A 24,760-nucleotide genomic window follows, 5' to 3' on the forward strand; every position below is an offset into this window, starting at 1 on the left:
TGTGGATAAAAGAAAACTGGTTGATGTAAAGCCCCATTTTCCATAGAGGTTCTACATGGAAAATAGAATGCCCAGATTGGAACAGTCACATTTCTCTGCTGTTTTATAAAAAGCTCTGACAAATATGGAGCCTTTTGTAAAATACAGTGGTGGAAATAAGTATTTGATCCCTTGCTGATTTTGTAAGTTTGCCCACTGACAAAGACATGAGCAGCCCATAATTGAAGGGTAGGTTATTGGTAACAGTGAGAGATAGCACATCACAAATTAAATTTCCACATTGTGGAAAGTATATGAATTTATTTGCATTCTGCAGAGGGAAATAAGTATTTGATCCCCCACCAACCAGTAAGAGATCTGGCCCCTACAGACCAGGTAGATGCTCCAAATCAACTCGTTACCTGCATGACAGACAGCTGTCGGCAATGGTCACCTGTATGAAAGACACCTGTCCACAGACTCAGTGAATCAGTCAGACTCTAACCTCTACAAAATGGCCAAGAGCAAGGAGCTGTCTAAGGATGTCAGGGACAAGATCATACACCTGCACAAGGCTGGAATGGGCTACAAAACCATCAGTAAGACGCTGGGCGAGAAGGAGACAACTGTTGGTGCCATAGTAAGAAAATGGAAGAAGTACAAAATGACTGTCAATCGACAAAGATCTGGGGCTCCACGCAAAATCTCACCTCGTGGGGTATCCTTGATCATGAGGAAGGTTAGAAATCAGCCTACAACTACAAGGGGGGAACTTGTCAATGATCTCAAGGCAGCTGGGACCACTGTCACCACGAAAACCATTGGTAACACATTACGACATAACGGATTGCAATCCTGCAGTGCCCGCAAGGTCCCCCTGCTCCGGAAGGCACATGTGACGGCCCGTCTGAAGTTTGCCAGTGAACACCTGGATGATGCCGAGAGTGATTGGGAGAAGGTGCTGTGGTCAGATGAGACAAAAATTGAGCTCTTTGGCATGAACTCAACTCGCCGTGTTTGGAGGAAGAGAAATGCTGCCTATGACCCAAAGAACACCGTCCCCACTGTCAAGCATGGAGGTGGAAATGTTATGTTTTGGGGGTGTTTCTCTGCTAAGGGCACAGGACTACTTCACCGCATCAATGGGAGAATGGATGGGGCCATGTACCGTACAATTCTGAGTGACAACCTCCTTCCCTCCGCCAGGGCCTTAAAAATGGGTCGTGGCTGGGTCTTCCAGCACGACAATGACCCAAAACATACAGCCAAGGCAACAAAGGAGTGGCTCAGGAAGAAGCACATTAGGGTCATGGAGTGGCCTAGCCAGTCACCAGACCTTAATCCCATTGAAAACTTATGGAGGGAGCTGAAGCTGCGAGTTGCCAAGCGACAGCCCAGAACTCTTAATGATTTAGAGATGATCTGCAAAGAGGAGTGGACCAAAATTCCTCCTGACATGTGTGCAAACCTCATCATCAACTACAGAAGACGTCTGACCGCTGTGCTTGCCAACAAGGGTTTTGCCACCAAGTATTAGGTCTTGTTTGCCAGAGGGATTAAATACTTATTTCCCTCTGCAGAATGCAAATAAATTCATATACTTTCCACAATGTGATTTTCCGGATTTAATTTGTGATGTGCTATCTCTCACTGTTACCAATAACCTACCCTTCAATTATGGGCTGCTCATGTCTTTGTCAGTGGGCAAACTTACAAAATCAGCAAGGGATCAAATACTTATTTCCACCACTGTAGATATATATAAATATATGGTGCTGGCAAATGCGTACGTATTAGCCAGCATGCACTGCAGGAGCAGTGATTTTATAAAAACACAATGTCACTCGGTGGCTTCCACATATAACAGCTAGTACAGGGACAATTCCATTACTAGGTGCCACAAATTTGGCATCTAGAGACAGAATTAGTGCTCAGCGCACTATCACGACATCTGGGTAATCACATTCCATTATAGAATACCCAGCGTAAGTTGGCGTCTATGCGTCTACATTTAGGTTCGCTCATTTATGCCATGTCAATAGCAGGAGTAAATGCGCATGCCTAAATGTGGCACTTTAGTGTGTAACTTACAGAATTCTGTAAGTTATGTGCGTAAACGTTGGAGGCACCCATGCACTTCCCACAGCGCATTCCTCTTGCATTTATGTGCTAAGCTTAACACCCATTCGTGTAACATCCACATGCATAAGGCTAGATTCTATAAATAGCACCTAGAAAATCAACACAAAAAAATTTCTGCCTAAGTGTATTCTATGAGTGTTGCCTAGGTTTAGGCATGGTATATACAATACACTTAGTTGATATCACAGCGCCTAAAACTACGCACCTCCATTTGCACCAATGAAAATGTGGCGTAAATCCTGGCACATAGATTTACACATACTGGGCTATATTCTATAACTACGCATGTAAATTTTGAAATGCCCATTTCCCCGCCCATAACCATGCCTCTTTTTGCCTGCACACATTAAAATTTAGGCAAAGTGCGTTACAGAATACGCTTAAGGAGTTGTGCGTCTAAATTCTAATTATTGTCAGTTAGTGCTTATTATTGCTTAAGTGCTGTTAACAATGCTGATTGGCTTGTTAAGCCAATTAACTTATGCTCATTGTTATAGAATACGCTTAGATTTTGACATGGATCTCTAGGTGTGCTATGTAGAATCCGGGGGGGGGGGGGGGGGGGGGAGGGGTCAGTGCATAAATGTAGTCACCAAGTTATAGAATGAGGGGGATAGTGGACCCATCTCTGAAAATTAAAAGATAAGCCAGTTAAGAAGGGAAGCTGATAAACTCCCTAATTCTAGAAAAATCACCAAAAATTGTGTGCACGATTTAATTAAATGAGCTAATTAGCACCAATAATTGGCTTTTTAACAAGCAATTCTTGGCACTAATTAGATATAATTTGAATTTACGCACCTAAATTTTATGTGTGAGTAAAAAAAGGGGCGTAGAAATGGGTGGGTCATGGGCGGAACAGGAGAGAGTTCCTAGCATTTACACGCATTTTTATAGACTAAGGGGAGGATACATGCCTAATTTAGGTGTGTACATTTGAACCACATTTCAGTTGGTGCAAGTAGCCGTGCTTAAAGTTAGACGCAATTCCTTGGCGTAAGTGCTATTCTATAAACTGCACTTTTTTCGGCGTAATATATATAGAATTCACCCCAAAATGTTTTGCTTTCCTTTAGAAGACAAAAATGGAAAATATTAAGCTTTCCATTGTTTCATATAGAAACCCTGTTTTTAAGACCCTCAACGTTTTACTTTCCAGGCATGCAATCACTACATCTGTTCAGGATCCATGCTACAACTCAAGCAAATTGCATCTGTCCAAAAACAAAGAACGCACACGCAGTTGCTTCTGAATATATAAATCCCCCCCTCTGTACTCACTCGATGACTCACATCATGTTTGTGGATGTCTTTCAGAGGCATACAATGATCTATACTGATTTGATTTCCCAGGGTATCCACATTTTCTAGTGCCTCCAGGGGTTTACTGAGTCAGTCTGCCAAGGCTCGTTTAAATTGTCACCATGTGTTCTAGTTGTCAAAAGGTTGTTTTTTGATCATGCTGAACAGTTCAGAGCTCTGTGGCCAAAACCCAGCCGGAAATTCAACGCCGGTCACCAATCATGGCCCGGCATTGAATTTCCGGGTTTACCGCCGACCGCGGGAGTTAGCCGGGCTGCCTCCTGCAGTCTGCATATCAGTACCAGGGTCTCTCCAGATTAGATGATTCTCCATAAGAAACAGTTTGCTCTTGTATGACTAAATATGTACTCAGTCGCAAACCTACTGCCCCACGTAGCGTGACACAAGTGTCCCGTAGCTCACCTTTGCGGCAATCTCTGTTTTCAATTTATGGGTAAAGTGGTGTGGTAGCTGTGTTACTCCATTCTTAAAGGTAATAAATAGAAATAAAACAAAACAAAGAAAAGAAGACAATACCTTTTTTTTTTTTTTTGCTAATTTCTGATCTGAAGAATCAATAGAAATCAAACAAAATAAAACATGGAAAAGAAAATAAGATGATACCTTTTTTATTGGACATAACTTAATACATTTCTTGATTAGCTTTCGAAGGTTGCCCTTCTTTGTCAGATCGGAAATAAGCAAATGTGGTAGCAGACAGTGTATATAAGTGAAAACATTCAAGCATTACTATGACAGTCTGACAGGGTGGGAGGAGGGAGGTGGGTAGGAAGTATGCATGGGGACATCAAAGCATATCATTGATATTCTAACAGGATGGGTGTGGATAGGTGAGGGGTGGGGTGATCAACAGAGACATACAGCTTTATGGTTTATAAAAAAAAAAGGTATCATCTTATTTTCTTTTCCATGTTTTATTTTGTTTGATTTCTATTGATAACCTTAAGAGTGGACTAACACGGCTACCACACTCCTCTACTTAAGATGATCTGAAGAAGAACACATTGCTTTCAGAAGCTAATCAAAAAGTGTATTGTTAGTCCAATAAAAAAAGGTATCACCTTCTTTTCTTTTCTTTGTTTTGTTTTATTTCTATTTATTACTTTTTCAATTTATGGGAAATGTTTTAAGGCAGACATACCAATACCAACACAATGCTTAAAGACCACTATAGCCCCGATATGGGTTCAATGCTGTGTACAATAAAATGTATAAATAAGATCTCACAGGATTTCAACATTTATGAAAAACTCATTAAAAAAACAAAATTAAGCAAAGAACTCATAATAGCAATAATACACAAGCATATACTCATCACACGGGGCTCAATGTTTGAAAGATTTCGAGAGAGGTTTGCATGCACTGCCTCCACTCTCTCATGCACACAAATCTCTCTCATGAATATTCATTGTGGATATCCTGAAAACCTGACTGCCTGGGGTGTCTCCAGGACCAACATAATTCATCATGCCCCCACACACAAGAGACTGTTTTCTGGTGTCTGTAGCTACCTCATTGCACTTTCAGGATCACTTTTAATTCAGTGATTTTCCTGTGTCCTTCTGGCATCTATTTCATCCTGGAGTGTCAATCTCCCCCTATTTATAACTATTCTCCATGATGGTAGATAAAGACCAAAATGGCCCATCCACTCTGCCTAGTTGAGATTTATCTACCTGGAGTAGCAGCATAAATAAATTCCCATGTGCAACTCTACACCAATGCTCCTTCTGTGTCTACCTGATTTTTCAACATTTACCCACCACTATGCAACATTTTGTCCCAATCATACTCACTGTTACATGGATGGCCTATGCAACATGGCTTCCTGTCATTAATGACTTCACTCATGTTACTTTCTGATGCAGCTGCAGGAGTGGGGGATTTTCCCCCTTACAAGGATGCAGAAGTCAAAAGCATAACTCCTACATCTAGACAGCCCTAACCTTCAATCTCTTTTACAGTGCGCCAAATACATTCATTCCATGATCCTTGCACCTGTAAGGGAGTGGATTTAACAGAACATCACTCCTGAAGCTGAACAGTACCTTAAAGATAGTGCTGCTGTAATTGGGCTGGAGTGAATCAGAGACTTTATGTTGGGGACTGCTCCTGAGGAAGATATTATCGAAAAGGAGACTCTGTCGAGCAGCTACCCAATATGCTGTGGATATAAGAACATAACATAAGAACATAAGAGTAGCTATACTGGGTCAGACCAATGGTCCATCTAGCCCAGTATCCTGTTTCCAACAGTGCCCAAGCCAGGTCACAAGTACCTGGCAGAAACCCAAATCGTGTCAGCCCTGTACTGTATTGTGAGCAATATTGCCTTTAATACACTGCATCTGGCATTCCCTGGAGGGATTCTATATTTATCTTAATTTTTGATGTGGGATTGTTGGAACTTGATTGATAGTTTGTTCACTATTTATATGCACTCAGAAGGTATAATGATGCAATAAGAGCATTCTGAATAAATCTGTTTTTTTGGCGGTGATTTCATATCAGTTGCTCATTGACGTGATTTAGCTCTTGGCTGAAAACCTTCCTTCCTTACACATATTTATTTTGTTTAATATTTCCAATCTTGTATCTATAGGGTGATTTCTTATTCACATTTTGGCCATCATTAGCCCCCCACCCCCCCTCTCCTTTTTTCTTTTCTGCTGGGTTTTCTTGTTGTTTCTTAAGTAATTGAGCACATCCCTTTTACCATGACTACCCTAGCAGGAATTCTAGACAGGCTGTGACACTTTTTGACAAAATTTCAACAGACTTCTTGTACCTTTCTTATTCAGTTACACAGTATTCTTCTTTTTAATAATTAAAAGAAGTGTAAATAGTTGACAGATCACATTTTTACGTGCAGAAACTGAATTAGTGGTCTGAAGCTTTTCCTATGGGACCAGAAATATTTTGACTTTAACTCCTTTGTCCTTTAGCTTTCTATTTGCCACATCACAGTACAACAGAACTCATTTTAGTAAACTATTTTAATTATAAGAGAGGAGAATGTTTCCTAGGCTGATGTCTTGTTCTCTGGCTCTGTAGCATCCCTCCCCTGCAATGCTTTTCGTACAAGATTGCACATGTACTACTTTTGTGGAAGTTTGTCCTTTCCAGAAAATGCTGGATATTAAATCCTTTGGGATAAAAGAGATTCTATTTCAAAATAACTGATTTTTTGGCACTTTGCTCCCTGCCCTCCACTTGTGTCTGAAACTTAGACTATGGTCGGGCAATTTCTATTAAACAGAAAATCACAGCTTCCATGGAGGATGTGATTACTAAGGAACTCAAGTGATTAAACTGGAAAATCAGAATAGATAGCAGGATCTAATGACTTGCATTTTTTCATCTTGGCTTCCACGACTGGCCTAGTAAGCTGTTTCACTTTTAAGCAGTAATTGGTGCATGCAGTTCTACAATGTCTTCCCATAACAGATACACTGTTTCCTATTTTCAAGTGTAAATTGAATATACGTGTGGAAAGTAAAGGATAGAGACCTTTGTTTGTAGCAGACCATGAAAAAGCCTAAAGTGCTTCCAAATGTAACTGAGTAACTGACTGCAGGTCAAGGCTATGGCTTAACATGTGCAATTTCTCACATAGTTTTTAAATGAGTTAATATCTACTGTATGCAGATTGAATATTCAAGTTTACCTACTGTCACCTGTGCTTATATATTCAATGGACAGAAAAGGGAGGGAAGTCAGGATAAATAATCTTATAAATCAGTTTCTGCTTATGTTATATTAGAAGTAGAAGGAAAAACATAGAAACACTGTTAATGGCTAGATAAAAACTATTTGGCATTGCCCCCCAGAGTAAACAGTATGTGAGCCTTTTTGGTGCTCAACCCCTCACATGCATTAGTAAATCTTGGTCTTCACTCCTGGTCCTTGGTCCATCAACAGAATATGCAAAACAGAGATTTGCATACAGTGGATGTAATAGGCATACAAAATTCTCTCATGCATGTTTGTTAAGAATATCTTGAAAATAACCTTTTGGTGGCCCTTGAGGACTGGAAGTGAAGACCAAGGCCTTAGATATTTAAAAGCATTAAACTTGAAGAGGCTTTACAATAAGCTGGAAGTTGATGGATGATAGCTTGTTGCAGATAACAGGTGACCAGGTTGATGCTGCAAGCTTCATGATTCGTTGTGTACCCGAGTATGTGTAAGTCTCAGAAGTGCAATAAAGCCGCTCTCAAAATATCACAGCCTTGCCCTTATGGGCTGTTTATTGCTTTATGCAGGTTACTCCAGCATCCTCAGCATGACCACAATTAGTCTTCCCCCAACTCGAGAAGCCACACTGAAGAATAGTGTCCTCTGTCCCTTTGCAGGCAACATCATCCATCCAGATACGCCCAATACCTGTGAAAATATTTGAACATAGTGAATTGGAGGAATTCAATATTCCCTTTGGGCTCCTTTTACAAAGTGACACTACTGATTAGCGTGTGTTGACCTCGAATTCAGCATGCATAGATGATTTGCATGCACAACTTAACTGATTAATGAGCCAATCAGCACCAATAACTGGCTGCAAACAACCAATTATTGGCGTTAATTTGCTTTAAGTGGAAGTTACAAGCACATTTAATTGTATAGTGGTATATGTTTAACTCCTATAGTGTGTAATTTCAAGGGGATGTATTTAGAGGGTGTTTGGGGGGCATTCCTATGAGTTACACACATTTTTATAGAATACACCTGATCCGCATCCTTATTTAGGCACTGGCATTTATACCTGGTTTCAGCAGACATCGTAAGTTAGGCATGGATTAGACGCTATTCTATAAGTGCTTTAAAGAATAGTGCTCAATGCATAAATTTTCCATGCCGATTTTTCAGCATGATTTGCTGAATTTAGTTCCGAATGCAAAGAAGCCCATGGGAACTGAATGGGCTTCTTCGCATTAAGCGCACCATTAACTGATAGTGCCATTTTATAAAAGGAGCCCTTTTTCAACATCTTGACTAGTTGGTAGCAACTCTCTTTAGCACCTAGTAATAAATTGATATTTGAGAATCACATAATTCCTCTTTTAGCAGCACTTCAAAGCACAGAACACAATAAGCCAGAAATAGGCAGATGCTCAGCATATTTCTCATCAGTACATTTCAGTAGACGGGCTTGTATATTAGTTTCTGACAACTTGGATGGTGTAGGATTAGATAATTATGCATTTCTTCCATCGTGTTTCTCAGTGGTAGGTTGATTAGATCTCTTATACAGTCTGGGGCAGTTCTGAATATGATTCGATGGACCAGCATACATATTTTGAATGTGATACACTCCTTTATTGGAAGCCAGTGCAAAACTTGTAGCAATGGTCTGGCTCTGTCGAAGTGAGACTTGCTGTATTTTGTGCAGTCTGTAGCTTTTTCAGGATTTCTTCCTTACATCCAGTGTAGATTTCGTTGCAGTAGTCTATGGGGCTCATTTTCAAAGCCCTTAGACTTACAAAATTCCATAAGTTACTATGGAACTTTGTAAGTCTAAGTGCTTTGAAAATATGTCTCTATATGTGCAAGGACTATTGACTGAACTAGCGAGTGGAATGATTCTCTGGGAAAGTAATTCCTTATCCTTCTCAGTTTAAGAACATAAGTGTTGCCATACTGGGACAGACTGAAGGTCCATCAAGCCCAGTAACCTGTTTCCAACAGTGGCCAAGCCAGGTTACAAGTACCTGGCAAGATCCCGAAATAGTAAAATAGATTTTATGCTGCTTATCCTAGAAATAAGCAATGGATTTTCCCCAAGTCCACCTTAATAATGGCTTATGGACTTTTCTTGTACAGTTGTGGGTAGTGGGTTTTGGGGGGGGGCTTTGGGGGGCTCAGCACACAAGGTAAGGGAGCTATGTACCTGGGAGCAATTTATGAAGTCCACTGCAGTGCCCCCTAGGGTGCCCGGTTGGTGTCCTGGCATGCGAGGGGGACCAGTGCACTACGAATGCTGGCTCCTCCCATGACCAAAGGGCTTGCATTTGGTCATTTCTGAGATGGGCGTCCTTAGTTTCCATTATCTACGAAAATCAGAAATGACCAAATCTAGGGACAACCATCTCTAGCGATGTTTGTACCTGAGGCAATGGAGGGTTAAGTGACTTGCCCTAGATCACAAGGTCTTAGCATTGGATCAGAATCAGCTGGCTTTAGCTTAGGGGTTGGGGGTTGGGGGTGTGTGTGCTCCTGTATGTCCTTTATTTGTCTTTCTTAATCCTAATAGTTCAGGGTGGTTATGACTCCCATCCCACATTAGGGCCCCTTTTACCAAGCTGCAGTAAAAGGGGCCCTCAATAGCATGAGTTCATGGAATTGCTGCACGCCAAGGCTCCTTATACCACAGCGGGTAAAAGGCCGAAAAAAGGAAATGGCAATGTGGTAAGTGCACACTTGTCATGTGGCAATTTTGGGGTGGGGGGCCCTTACTGCCACCTATTTAGGAGGTGGTAAGGGCTCCTGCGCTAACCTAGCAGTATCTGGGCAGCTTGCGAAGCATTTTACTGCCAGGTAAGCCCCCAGTGCAAAAATAGTATTCCTGTTGCACTAGAAATGGCTCCTGCAGTAAGCCGGTGGTAGTGCCCCTTAATTCAAGGCTCCCAAGCACCTTCCTGATAAACTGAACATTCAGGATCACTTCAGTGTCACACCTGCCAGAACAATGTTGTAAAAATACATAATTGGACATCATCATTTAAATATTACATTTTATTTTTTTATATGTGACTGTCTCTGGAAAAACATGACTAAGGGGCCCTTTTACTAAGCTGTGTAAGCGTCTACATGTGCCCAACGTGCGCCAAAATGGAGTTACCACCTGGCTACCACATAGCTCTTACGGTAATTTCAATTTTGGCGTGTGTCTGATATGCGCATCCAAAAAATAAGTTTTATTTTCGGACATACATATCGGACGCACACCAAGTGGCATTTGACACTTGTAGGTCATTACTGCACAGTTACCGTGTGAGACTTTACCACTAGATCAATGATTGGCGACCCAAAATGGACGCACTCCAATTTTGATTTTGCCGCACGTCCATTTCTGTTGTGTTAAGTAAGAGGGTGTTCTATACGGTGTAGGCCACTAGAGGGTGCTAGAAGAAGATGGAGGTCGCTAGGACCGGGGAGAGCCCTGGGAGGTTCACAGGTGTAGGAGGTTATGGGCTGGGTCCTGTGTAGCTAATTAACCACTTTATACCCCACCTGAGTTGTGAAAGGAAGAGAAGTGAGCTGGCAGCAGAAGAGAGAGCCCCTGGAAGATACTGGCTAACCCTATGGACTTGTGAAGGACTGTGTGTCCCAAAGGAGATCAGCAGGCTGAAAATCCTGGGGTAAGAAGTCCCTAAAGCATTAGTGTTTGACTGTGTGTCCTCAGTACTTATAGGAACTGTGTGTTCAGTGGAGGGACTGTGTGTCCAAAGAAGAAAAGACTGTGTGTCCAGAACTGTGTGTTCAAAGAGGGGACTGTGTGTCCAAAGAAGAAAAGACTGTGTGTCCAGAACTGTGGGTTCAAAGAGGGGACTGCGTGTCCAAAGTACTGAGAGAAGCAGGCTGCAAAGCCTGGGGTTGAGAGTCCCCAAAGTATTGGTGTAGTACTGAGCCCCTGTATCTGTGTGGGGAGGCTCAGTGTGAAGATCTATGAAAGCATAAAGTATTAAGCTAGAAGAAGTGTGCCCAGGGGCTGGAATAAAGAGTTGCCTGAGAAATATGCAGTTGGTGAGACCTGTTTAATTTGCTGAGTGGGAACCAGGTCACCCTGAGCGAGAAGGGGTAGCACACTAATTTGCATATGATCTGCATATTGAGAACCAGGTCACCCTGAGTGAGAAGGGGGATATCACACTGTGTAACTTCCTCGAGTGTCCCCTACTCTTTGTACTTTTGGAATGAGTAAAAAAATCAATTTACTTCTACTCATTCTACACCACTCAGGATTTTGTAGCCCTCAATCATATCTCTCCTCATCTGTCTCTTTTCCAAGCTGAAGAGCCCTAACCTCTTTAGCCTTTCCTCATACGAGAGGAGTTCCATCCTCTTTATCACTTTGACACGGTTCCCCACAGGAGGCTCTTAAATAAACTGGATGGGCTGAAGATAGGACCTGACGTGGTGAACTGGATTAAGAACTGGTTGACGGACAGACGCCAGAGGGTGGTGGTGAATGGAATTCGCTCGGAGGAGGGAAAGGTGAGTAGTGGAGTGCCTCAGGGATCGGTGCTGGGGCCGATTCTGTTCAATATATTTGTGAGTGACATTGCCGAAGGGTTAGAAGGTAAAGTTTGCCTATTTGCGGATGATACTAAGATCTGTAACAGAGTGGACACCCGGGAGGGAGTGGAAAACATGAAAAAGGATCTGAGGAAGCTAGAAGAATGGTCTAAGGTTTGGCAATTAAAATTCAATGCGAAGAAATGCAAAGTGATGCACTTAGGGAATAGAAATCCACGGGAGACGTATGTGTTAGGCGGGGAGAGTCTGATAGGTACGGGCGGAGAGAGGGATCTTGGGGTGATAGTATCTGAGGATTTGAAGGCGACGAAACAGTGTGACAAGGCGGTGGCTGTAGCTAGAAGGTTGTTAGGCTGTATAGAGAGAGGTGTGACCAGCAGAAGAAAGGGGGTGTTGATGCCCCTGTATAAGTCATTGGTGAGGCACCACCTGGAGTATTGTGTTCAGTTTTAGAGGCCATATCGTGTTAAGGATGTAAAAAAAATTGAAACGGTGCAAAGAAAAGCTACGAGAATGGTATGGGATTTGCGTTACAAGACATATGAGGAGAGACTTGCTGAACTAAACATGTATACTCTGGAGGAAAGGAGAATCAGGGGTGATACGATACAGACGTTCAAATATTTGAAAGGTATTAATCCGCAAACGAACCTTTTCCGGAGATGGGTAGAACGAGAGGACATGAAATGAGATTGAAGGGGGCAGACTCAAGAAAAATGTCAGGAAGTATTTTTTCACGGAGAGAGTAGTGGATGCTTGGAATGCCCTCCCGCGGGAGGTGGTGGAAATGAAAACGGTTACAAGACATATGAGGAGAGACTTGCTGAACTAAACATGTATACTCTGGAGGAAAGGAGAATCAGGGGTGATACGATACAGACGTTCAAATATTTGAAAGGTATTAATCCGCAAACGAACCTTTTCCGGAGATGGGAAGATGGTAGAACGAGAGGACATGAAATGAGATTGAAGGGGGCAGACTCAAGAAAAATGTCAGGAAGTATTTTTTCACGGAGAGAGTAGTGGATGCTTGGAATGCCCTCCCGCGGGAGGTGGTGGAAATGAAAACGGTAACGGAATTCAAACATGCGTGGGATAAGCATAAAGGAATCCTGTGCCGAAGGAATGGATCCTCAGGAGCTTAGTCAAGATTGGGAGGCGGGGCTGGTGGTTGGGAGGAGGGGATAGTGCTGGGCAGACTTATACGGTCTGTGCCAGAGCCGGTGGTGGGAAGCGGGACTGATGGTTGGGAGGCGGGGATAGTGCTGGGCAGACTTGTACGGTCTGTGCCAGAGCCTGTGGTTGGGAGGCGGGGCTGGTGGTTGGGAGGCGAGAATAGTGCTGGGAAGACTTATACGGTCTGTGCCAGAGCCGGTGGTTGGGAGGCGGGGCTGGTGGTTGGGAGACGGGGATAGTGCTGGGCAGACTTATACGGTCTGTGCCCTGAAGAGCACAGGTACAAATCAAAGTAGGGTATACACAAAAAGTAGCAAATATGAGTTATCTTGTTGGGCAGACTGGATGGACCATGCAGGTCTTTTTCTGCCGTCATCTACTATGTATGTTACTATGTTATGGTTGCTCTTCTTTGAACCTTTTCTAATTCCACTATATCTTTTTTGAGATACGGCGATCAGAACTGAATGCAGTACTCAAGATGCGGACGCACCATGGAGCGATACAAAGGCTTTATAGTATTTTTGGTCTTATTCACCATCCCTTTCCTAATAATTCCTAGTAGCCAGTTTGCTTTTTTGGCTGCCGCTGCACATTGATCAGAAGATTTCAGCAACACCTAGATCTTTTTCTTGAGTGCTGACCCCAAGGTGGACCCTAGCATCATGATTCAAATTATTCTTTCCAATGTGCATCACTTTCCATTTGTCCACATTAAATTTCATCTGCCATTTGGATGCCCAGTCTTCCAATTTCCCATATTTCACAGTCCGCTTACAACAACACCTAGATATTTTTCTTGTGTGCTGACCCCCCAAGGTTAGGTTACTAATTGCTTTTTTACCTATTTGGTTTAAAATATCCATCTTTGATCTCCTGACTTAATATGGACTAGGTTTAAATTTAATTTTCTTTTCATGTCAAATGCCAAAAACAAAACAAAAAAACCGACAAAAATTCTTACATTTGTAAGAATGAGATAGTGGAATTTGAGTGCTTGAGAATCTGAGAACAAGTGCAGGTGGATTATCTATAAACTTATAAACTGAGGAAGTGGAGCACAAATATTTGAGCTACAGATAAGCGATATAACTGTGCTTGAACATCTATTCTGCCTACATTCTGTACTTCAGGTATGACCCACCCTTCATGGAGTTTTTTTTGGCTCTGTTAAGTCTTTTTCTCCATGCCGTGCCGATGACTGAGAAAATATCCTGTTGAACTCACTTATTTATAGATCTCTAGTGATTTATGTGAGCGGAAGGATCCTGAGGTATATGGCCCTTACTTCAAGGTTACAGCAGATTACTTTTTTAGCTGCTCTTTATTAGAGTGTTTTTCCACTCATTTGACCATATTATTGACAGATTGTCAGATGTTTATATGATGTACAACCTCCCCCCAAATTTGTGTGTGGTAGTTGAAATCACCCATTATTTTAGTATTGCCAAATTTGCTAGCTTCCCTAATTTCTACAAACATTTCATTATGTCTGTTCATTCTCACCAGGCAGACAATAGAATACCCCTAATACTATTCACTTTCTCTTCACATATGGAATTTCTATACACAGAAATGCCACATTGCAAATTGCTTCCTGCAGAATATTTATTCTGTTTGATTCAATGCCCTCTTTAACGTATAGCACCACCCCTCCTCCAATTTGATCCACCTCATCTTAAATATAATTTATACCCTGGTGTCACAGTGTTCCATTGGTTCTCTTTCTGTCAAGTCTCTGAGATGCCTATTATAGCTACCTCTTCATTTAGTACTATATACTCTAAGTCTCCCACCTTATTTTTTTAGGGTTCTAGCATTTGTATACAGACATTTTGAAGTGTAGTTTTTGTTTCTATTTGCAACCTGCTTAGCAGTTGACAGGGATAATTTGCAGATTGTTTTTGTGCCTTTATATTTATTGAAATATTTTGTAACAAAAATCTCTGTCTGCTCTTCCTGTGAAGGCACCTGGCTTACTTTTGCCTTTATTGCAACCTGTCTATCAGGATGCCATAATTTCCTTGTTTTCATAACATCCTTCAAAGGCATCTTACTCTGAACCATGCACTCAAAGAACAGATGGCTTTCTCACACATTCTAGTTTAAATGCTGCTCTATCTCCTTATTAAACATCACCACCAGCAGCCTGGTTCCACCCAAGTTAACATGGACCTCATCTTTTTGGAATAGACTTCCCCTTCCCCAGAATATTGCCCAGTTTGTGATAAATCTAAATCTCTCTTCCCTGCACTATCATCTTATTTATACATTGAGACTTGAGACTCTGGAGCTCTGCCTTCTCCTTGGGTCCCGCACATGGAACAGGGAACATTTCTGAGAATGCTACCCTGGAGGTTTTGGATTTCATCTTTCAACCAAAGAGCCTAAATTTGGCTTCTAGAACTTCCTTCTCATACATTTCTATGTCACCGGTACCCACATGTACCAAGACAACTGGCTTTAACTCAGCATTGTCTAAAATGTTTTCTAGGTGATACGTGAGGTCTGACAATGTCACACTAGGCATCCAAGTGCCCAAGCAATCCTCGCCCACACCTGTCACCCAGCTATCTACATGTTTAGTGATCAAATATCCAACTGAAATGTCCATCTTAACTCTTTCCTTCTAAGCAGACTCCCCTGGAGACACATCCTTGGTATGAGAGAAAATCACATCTCCTGGAGGAAGGTCTTTGCTACAGAATCACTTCTTGTCACGCCAAAATGATGATTTCTTTTCAGATTACCTCTCTGCTTCAAGGCAGGGCAGAGGTTGCCAGCTGGAAGTAGGACCACTTTACCATAGGTATCCTCTATATACTTCTCTGTCTGCCTCAGCTCCTCCAAGTCCGTTACTCTAGCCTCAAGAAGTCAAACTCCTTTTGAAAGCCAGTAGCTCCTTAAACCAGTTGCACATATATGACCTCTCACCAACTGTGAGATAATCATATATGTATCACTCAGTGCAAAAGACTGGATGGGACCCAATTCACTGCTACACTACTACCTGCATTTTAGTACCGGTGAGTTGTTCAGCTATTTAAGGGGCTCTTTTACTAAGCGGTGGTAAAAGGCTTACCATGTGCCAATCTGGAGGCTACTGCTGGCCCAACGCGGGCAATAGCGGTAGTTCCATCCCCAGCACACAGCATTTCCGGCGCTTGTGGAAATATTCAAATAATATTTCCACAGGGGTTTACCTGGTGGTAATCAGGCAGCATCTTGCGCTCCCAGTTAACGCCGGGTTAGCACGGGAGCCCTTACCACCACTTCAATGGGTGGCGGTAAGTGCTCCCCCCTATATGGCCAAGCAGTAAGAATCTTACCACATGACCATGTCTTTTTTCAGCCTTTTTACCTGCTGTAGTTAAAAAGAGCCTCAGCACATGGCAAAAATGGCCTCTGCCGCTAGCGCAGGCCCTTTTTACCACAGCTTAGTAAAAGGATCTCTAAAGTTGCTAAGGAAGTAGGGATAGCTAAACTATTATAAAGTGCCTTAAGATTATTTTGTATATTTATACTTTTATTTTGTGTTTCCACCTCACTGAACTACAAATAAGTTGCTTATGGTGAATCACTTGCTGATGAAAATACCTTGCAGTGACAAATTTCTCCTTTGTCCCCTTAATTGGGATAACTGACTATAAATTATGACATACGCCTGGAGTGGGAGAGAGTTGGAGAAGGTGGATGGGAAAGATGACTAAACTGAGGTAAAAAAATTTAAGACTTTTTAATCAATCTAATACCTACTTTTAATGTTCTAGGCCTGTAGCAACTAAGACTTAACTGAGGCAAAATAATTTAAGACCTTCTAATAAATCTAATACCTATCTTTTAATGTTCTAGGACTGTAATAACTAAAGCTGAACTAAGACAAAAAAAATGTTAAAAGACCTTCTAATCAATCTAATAACTCCCTTCTAATGTCCTAGGGGGCTCTTATACAAAGGCGCAGGAGGGCCTACGCACGTGCCAAATTAGTAGTACCGCCCAATTCCAAATTTGGTGCGCACTGAATCCTGCAGTAGAAAATAATTTTCTATTCTCTACCGTGGTCCGCTTACCCGGCAGTAAACAGCAGTTGGCGTGCGATGTATGCTTACCGCGTAGGTAGCACGTGAGACCTTATTGCTAGGTCAGTGCATGGCGGTAAGGTCTCAGGCTGAAAATGGAAATGCGCAGGTTTCAATTTTAGCACATGTCCATTTTCTGGCCCCTTAAAAAAGGCCCTTTTTCCTAGAAGCGGTAAAAAATGGCTCAGCATGCGTCCAAAAGAATCGCTTGCACTACCGAAGGCCACTTTTTACCGCGGCTTAGTAAAAGGACCGCTAGGTTTGGCTGATTACCTTTAATACTGGCTTCTGTAGAATACAGTATAATTAACAGCGATCCCACAGAAATATGCTTTCATGGCTGACCTTTTATTGTGGGAAGGTTTTAATTTGTAACACATGCACACAAAGGGCATTAAGATCTAACATGCATGTAGTATGCAAGAAAAGGCTTATCACAAAACATGTTAAAGTGTTTTGTGATATTTTGCCTGTTAGGGTGCATTAAACCATGCATTAGCTATTTTAAAAAAATATTTCTGGAAGTGGCGTGTCATGGGCAGAAAATGGGCTTTGAAGCATTATCCAGCTAACACTTTCCGATTAGCATGTGTGTAATGGAAGTGAATTTTAAAGATTGTTTTTCAACTCTGCCTTGACTATCCAGTGCACTTGGGGTCTGTATTTTTGATTAGAAGTAATTCTGTTTATAAATGATTATTTAACTTTGATTGTGTGAAAATAAGTTGGACCGTAGAAGATAAGACACAGCTTTAATTAATTTGATATATGAAGGGAGAGGTGGAGCCTGTTTTCGAGTTCAGATTGGCCACCTGGACTAGGAAACATGTGACCACATTTCCACAGTATGGCTTGTTTACCTAAACAGAGAAATTCTCAAGCATTCTGTAATTTTTCTTAGCTTTGAACATGAGTTCTAAGCCTAATATAAAAGGGAGTTTCTATCAGTGAAATTGGGAGCTCGTCTGTGAATAAATAACGTATGAACTGCGCAGAGAACCATATTTCCTGGTCAAAGAACTCCTGGCTTTCGCTGTGAACAGGGCCCTTCCCAGCTGATAAGAGCCTGGATGATGTAATGATAAGTGATGGACGTATGTATAATAAAGTGTATTATTGCTTCTTTTCCTGGTCTAGAAACTCCTAGCATTGCTTAGATGTAGAGACCAGTGATGTAATGATTATTTATAGATAGGTATTGTTTCTTTGTAGTTATATAGTTAATCATTGTGTGTGTATAGCTTAATCATTCTATATATCTTAATCATTGTAGATTTTAGAACCTCTAATAAAGGTCTCATTTACTTAATATGAATCCAAAAGAATCCACAGTAATTACTGAGTAGTCTGTGTCATTAAAGCAGGCTGTAAATCCATAGCAGTACACGTGTGCTAACTGGATAATGCAGGGTTCACATGGGAGCTCTTAGCACATCCTAATTAGGGGGCAGTAAGTGATTGCATGTTAATTTTTTGTAGATACTGCAGCATTAGTGCATGATGTGCAAAAAACAAAGCATTCAAAATATACCATGGTAACTCTGGGCTTAGTGCGCAGGAAACTGATGTTTTAAAACTTTAGTAAAAGGGGTCCACAGTTTGTAGCTACACATTAATCTTTTTAGTTATTAAGTATGGAGCCCTTTTACTAAGGCATGGAGGCACATAGTCGCCTACACAAGTCCGATGTGCATCAATATGGAACTACCACCTGGCTACTGTGAGTACCGGGTAGTAATTCCATTTTTTATGCGTGTCCGATACGTGCGGCAGAAAATATTTTTTTATTTTCTACCATGTGGCTCTAACTGGGCAGTAATCGGCAGTGTACGCACACTGATGATTACTGCTTGGTTAGCTCAGTCAATGGGTGGCAGTAAGGTCTGAGGCCCAAAATGGACGCATGTCAATTTTTATTTTGCCACATGTCCATTTTCGTCCCCCCAAAAAAGGCCTTTTTTGTAGGTGCGTTGATATATGAATCTGCTTGGTATAATACATGCGCCTACAACAGTGCAGGTCATTTTTCAGCGCACTTTAGTAAAAGGACCCCTATGTACTAAATCAGATTTACGGTACAATACAACAAAAATACTGTCATCCAAGTGGCTAGTCCATTGAATATATAACCCTTGACTAAAATGGTGAAGTTGCTTCACTCTGAAACCTTTGGAAGAAGTATGAAAGAATGAAAGTGAAAGAATAGTAAGACTGACATTGATAACAGATATGAGGGCAGTCATGAGGACATGACTGTTTTCTGTCGATTTCTTGCTATGTTGCCCATTGTATTTCACAATCAAAATGTGAAAAAACATATTAGGTTTTTGGTCAGTTTTAGTGTCCCAATAGTTATTAAAGCTTCAAAGCCATTACATTGTTGCTGGTTTTTGTTTTTTTTATACATTTTTTAAAAAATGATACTAGATATAAGCAGCACTTAGGTACACTTAAGAGACATTCCGTTGTCATTGGAGCTTACAATCTACTTGAGGCACACAGCCAAAGCAAACACATTTCTAATAATCAATTAACCGTTACATTAAATATGTTTAAAGAAAGAAGTCTGAGATCTGGAAGAGTCAAAGTATTTGGATTTAAAAGCAATCTTAAAAGGTGAACTTTAGGTAGGGCTTGAAAGACTGCTAAAGAGGAAGTAGGACATATCAACACAGGAAGACCATTCCAGCATAGTATGTAAGACAGAAATCACAAAACTTTACTGGAGAGCTAGCAATGTTGTTCACTTGTAACAGATGCTTTCTGTAGACAGCAGCATTTATAAGGTAGAAAAATGGTGCCAGGATGGAACTGTTCTCCCAGAGTTCAGAACTCTAGTTTTGAGCATGTGCGGCCCTTCCTGCAAGTAGGGGCTTCCTTAGCTTCTCAGTTATTTCTACAGCTCAAAACAGTGAGATGACTCTTGGGGAGCTGGAAGGGGCTCATTTTTGAAACAGCAAAATGTCCAAAAAGCAACACATGGAGGAGCATAATCGAAAGGGACGCCCAAGTTTTGCTGAGGACGTCCTCGCAAAACGTCCCAGCGAAGGGGCAGAGAAACCCGTAATATAAAAACAAGATGGACGTCCATCTTTTGTTTCGATAATATGGTCGGGGACGCCCAAATCTTGACATTTAGGTCGTCCCTAGACTTGGTCGTTTCTGATTTTCGGCGATAATGGAAACTAAGGACGCCCATCTCAGAAACAACCAAATGCAAGCCCTTTGGTCGTGGGAAGAGCCAGCATTCATAGTGCACTGGTCCCCTTGACATGCCAGGACACCAACCGGGCACCCTAGGGAGCACTGCAGTGGACTTCAGAAATTGCTCCCAGGTACATAGCTCCATTACCGTGTCTGCTGAGCCCCCAACCCCCCCCCCCCAAAACCCACTACCCACAACTGTACACCACTACCATAGCCCTTACGGGTGAAGGGGGGCACCTAGATGTGTGTACAGTGGGTTTCTGGTGGGTTTTGGAGGGCTCACATTTACCACCACAGTGTAACAGGTGGGGAGGGATGGGCCTGGGTCTGCCTGCCTGAAGTGCACTGCACCCACTACAACTGTGTTTTACTTTTTATCCCTTTTGCAGAATTGTACTCTGCCTTGTTTTTGCCAGCGTCAGAAGGAGATGGAATTGCTGGAGAAAGAGGGGTGACCCAAGATTCAACATAAACCTTTACGTTGGTTCCAGGATTTCCTTTCCGTTGTTTCTAGGTCCTGCCATGTCACTTGCACTTGGTACTATCTGGTTAGGATTAGGGCTGGGAAATGCAACATCCTGAGCCAACATTTGCTGCGGTGGTGTTGTCCTTCAACATTGGCACCCCCATAGTGGCCTTCCCCTCCACATTGTTGCCTCACATTGGTGCCCCCACAGCTTTCTTCCAGCCAGCCAGCTTCTCCCTCACCCCACCTTACCCCATGTGCCTGCCCACCCTCACACTCAGACTCATCCCACAGGTCCTAGGGCAACAGGGACAGGAGCGATCCAAACTCTTTATTGCCCCAGTGGCTCCAAGATGGCACCACTGATCCATAGTGGTAGTCTCATGGTACTACCGCTAGGGAGTTCAAGCTACTATTTAAGGAAAAACTTTATTTTTGTATATACTTCATTTAGAGAGAGTAATTTCATAACAGTGAGCCAACTTAGATGTTATTTTAACTGATTTAGACATTATTTTATAAAGACAAAGTAGGCAATTACTTATCTTTATAAAATATTAACATATAAGGAGAAAACAAACTGTGAATGTAGGTGTGATCATTTATTGCTGCTTGAGATCTGGTGAAACGCTGAACATGTCCAAAACCGAGCTCCTCGTCTTTCCACCTAAACCCACCTCTCCTCTTCCTCCACTCTCCATCTCAGTTGATAACACCCTCATCCTCCCCGTCCCATCTGCACGCAACCTCGGAGTCATCTTCGACTCCTCCCTCTCCTTCTCTGCGCATATCCAGCAGACTGCCAAGACCTGTCGCTTCTTCCTCTTCAACATCAGTAAAATTCGCCCTTTCCTATCTGAGCACACCACACGAACTCTCGTCCACGCTCTCATTACCTCTCACCTTGACTACTGCAACTTACTCCTCACCGGCCTCCCACTTAGCCATCTATCCCCCCTTCAATCCATTCAGAACGCTGCCACACGTCTAATATTCCGCCAGAACCGATATACTCACATCACCCCTCTCCTCAAGTCACTTCACTGGCTTCCGATCAGATACCGCATACAATTCAAGATTCTCCTCCTTACCTACAAATGCACCCGGTCTGCGGCTCCTCACTACCTCTCCTCCCTCATCTCCCCCTACGTTCCCACCCGTAACCTCCGCTCACAGGACAAATCCCTCCTCTCAGTTCCCTTCTCCACCACTGCCAACTCGAGGCTCCGCTCATTCTGCCTTGCCTCACCCTTTGCATGGTACAATCTTCCTCAACCCCTACGCCAAGCCCCCTCCCTACCCATTTTCAAATCTCTGCTTAAAACTCACCTCTTCAATGCTGCTTTCGGCACCTAACCTTTGTGAATTATAGTATTCCTATCAGACGGACTCTATACTCGTTTTAGATTGTACACCTGTCTTTTAGATTGTCTTTTAGATTGTAAGCTCCTAGAGCAGGGACTGTCCTTCTATGTTAAATTGTACAGCGCTGCGTAACCCTGGTAGCGCTTTAGAAATGTCAAGTAGTAGTAGTAGTAGTAGTATTTCTAATTTCTATAGTGCTATGCAGTGCTGTATACATTATATGCAGGTACTTTTTCTCTGTCCCTAGAGGGCTTACATTGTAGGCTTTTATACCTGGGGCAATGGAGGGTTGGGTGGCTTGTCCAAGGTCACAGGGAGCTGCAGTGGGAATTGAGCCTGGATTGTCAGGATCAAAGCCCACTGTACTAGCCATTGGGCTACTCCTCTTCCTCCTTTAGATATGTACATGCATAGATTAAGGAACTTGGTATCTTTTTATATAAATCTAACAAAAATTGTCAAAGCTGGCTATGTCAATACCAAAAAATAGCAATGTTTGAAAATGTATATTTCAAATTATTGGGTTTAATGGTTACCTTTCCATTAAACATCTTAAAAATTCATGCTAATTATAATTTGGGTTCTGATGCTGTGGAAAAAAATATGAATTTTGTTTACTTAAACTCACTTTTTTCCATACCTTGAAGAAAGTCCCCTAGTCAAGACATTCACTTTCTTCTTCTCCATGTGAAGCATAATACGTAGTTTGTTTTTAAAACATTTCTGGACAACAACCAGTGGTGTCCTGAAAAAGGCTCTCTAGGAGGCTCCTAGTTATTTAAAACAAAAAAAAGGGCTCTTGATAAGAAACTGGCAGTGCTTTGCTTTCAACAATGTGTCAGTGCGTTTTCCAGAGTCTTTATCCATGAGCTCTGTTCTTTGGTGTGCTTGGAAATCAAAGGAAAACTGTATTTGCCAATATAGATGAAAGTTGATAACAGAGAGTAAAACAATGTTTGGCACTTCATGCGAGATGAGAAAATAAAGAGGATGAATATCTCTCAAAGTGGGATTCTTACCAAGGCCTATATTTGCTAAAGAAATTGTGGCATTAGACCATTCCTTACTTTTAGAAAGCCCTTATAAAGCTGCATTGGTAACAATGATGTTATGTTCAAGCATCATCTTTTTCACATTTTGCATTGTAAAAGAAAGATTCTGCCTCATATTCAAAGCAATTGAAGTGGACAGGAGAGGCTTCTACCCACTTATATTGCTCAAGGCCGCCCAACCACCGATATTCAGTGGCACTTAACTGGACAGTGCCGCTGAATATTGGCTCTTACCAGCTATGACAAAAGTGGGTAGGTCAGGGGGCGGTGCTGGAGAAGAACCAGCAGTTTTGCAACATCGTGAAGCTGCTGTGAGAACTCACAGCAGCCATTTTAATGAGGCAGCTACTAGGGGCAGGAGCAAGTGGGGTTTGCGCCTGCCCTCAACGCTCCCACTGAACCAGATGCTAGGTAGACCTGGGGGTGGGGGGGTGGGGAGCATTGCGTTTACATGGGGAGAAGAATTAGAGGGGGGGATTTTAGGGGAAGGGAGATGGAAAGGGGGCTGTTTTGATAGAGAGAGGGATCAGAAGGGAGATTGAAGGGGCTGGAAAACCATTTAAAAGTTATGTGGGTCCAGGCCAATATTCAGCTGGGGTCCACATAACTGCCTTATGCAGACCCCAGCTGAATACTGGCCAGGACCTGCATAAACTCCAGCAGCCAGCACCAATGCTAACAGCTCTGGATATTCAGTACCAGAGCCCGCATATGACCTGGCACTGAATATCTGGGCTAATTCAGCCTGCGACAGTTTGGCCTGGAAGGAGAGTGCAATGGGCACAAGGATTCTCCACATAATTCTGAATGCTTTTGGTCTTATTTTCATCTGTCTCACCTTCCTTGAAGAGCAAATTCATTTCCTCCTTTAGACCGGGCCACTCTGGATTTTATTCAGGCAGATATTTCACCCTTTCACTTTTCCAGTGTTTGCACTGAGTTGGCCTTTGAGTCTTGTGATTATTTTGAGAGTAGTTTTCTGACCAGTGATTAAATTGGGCCAATGGTCAGTGCAGTTATTGCATATATTGACCTCTGGGTCTGAAGTCTTTTTCTCCACTTTGTGAGTAGTTACTGTGTATGAGGGGTCCTAAAAATCATAGGCCGATGCTCAGAACCTAATGCTGGTGCTAGAAGTGATTAGCGTTGTAATAGTGCTGGTGTTAGGGTGCGCAGAATGGTTCAGAAGGCGCTAATGCTTGGGACCATGTGCGCACCAAAGATGGCTGCAAGTATCATTAAAATGTAGTCAATCCTATATAAATGAGGTCCTTAGCTATTCCCTCCCAATGCTCAGAAACAGCACACAAAGCAAACCCTGCCCTTACCGCTTAAAACCTAACATCAGCTCAGAGCTGCTTTTTTTTCTTTCATTTTTTTTTTAGTATATTAAACACTCATTAGCCAGCATTTTTTTAAATGGTGGCCACTGTGTGTTTTTCTATAGCAGATTTTCAGCGTGGGCTGCAGCTGAATACTGGTACTGAACATTCGGCTTTTCAGTGGCCATCACAACCCGTCCATTCCACACCTCCTTTTCAACTATGTGGATTAGAATTTATGCATATCACTTTACAGAATATGCTTAGATGTCCACGTAAATTCTAATTAATGCCAGTGTCAATATTTGTTAAATTACATTAATTAAGTTACATGGTTAAATTCAGAATACGACTGAATTAGCGCACTCAACATAATTCACGCTATATAGAATC

The 24,760-nt window shown here is 42.2% G+C and overlaps 1 protein-coding gene across 2 annotated transcripts in view; it reads right to left on the reverse strand.

The window, feature by feature from the left end:
• Positions 1-5,680: 5,680 nt before the first annotated feature.
• Positions 5,681-24,760, reverse strand: part of SCARA5 (scavenger receptor class A member 5) — a 377,960-nt gene continuing 358,880 nt past the window's right edge. For both annotated transcript variants that reach the window (XM_030198673.1, XM_030198672.1), the window contains one exon: positions 5,681-7,830. In XM_030198673.1, the coding sequence (XP_030054533.1) occupies positions 7,694-7,830 (137 nt within the window). In that variant the 3' untranslated portion in view covers positions 5,681-7,693. The remainder of the gene's footprint in view (positions 7,831-24,760) is intronic.

This window comes from Microcaecilia unicolor, chromosome 3 (genome assembly GCF_901765095.1).
Source record: "Microcaecilia unicolor chromosome 3, aMicUni1.1, whole genome shotgun sequence".
Lineage (NCBI taxonomy): Eukaryota > Metazoa > Chordata > Amphibia > Gymnophiona > Siphonopidae > Microcaecilia > Microcaecilia unicolor.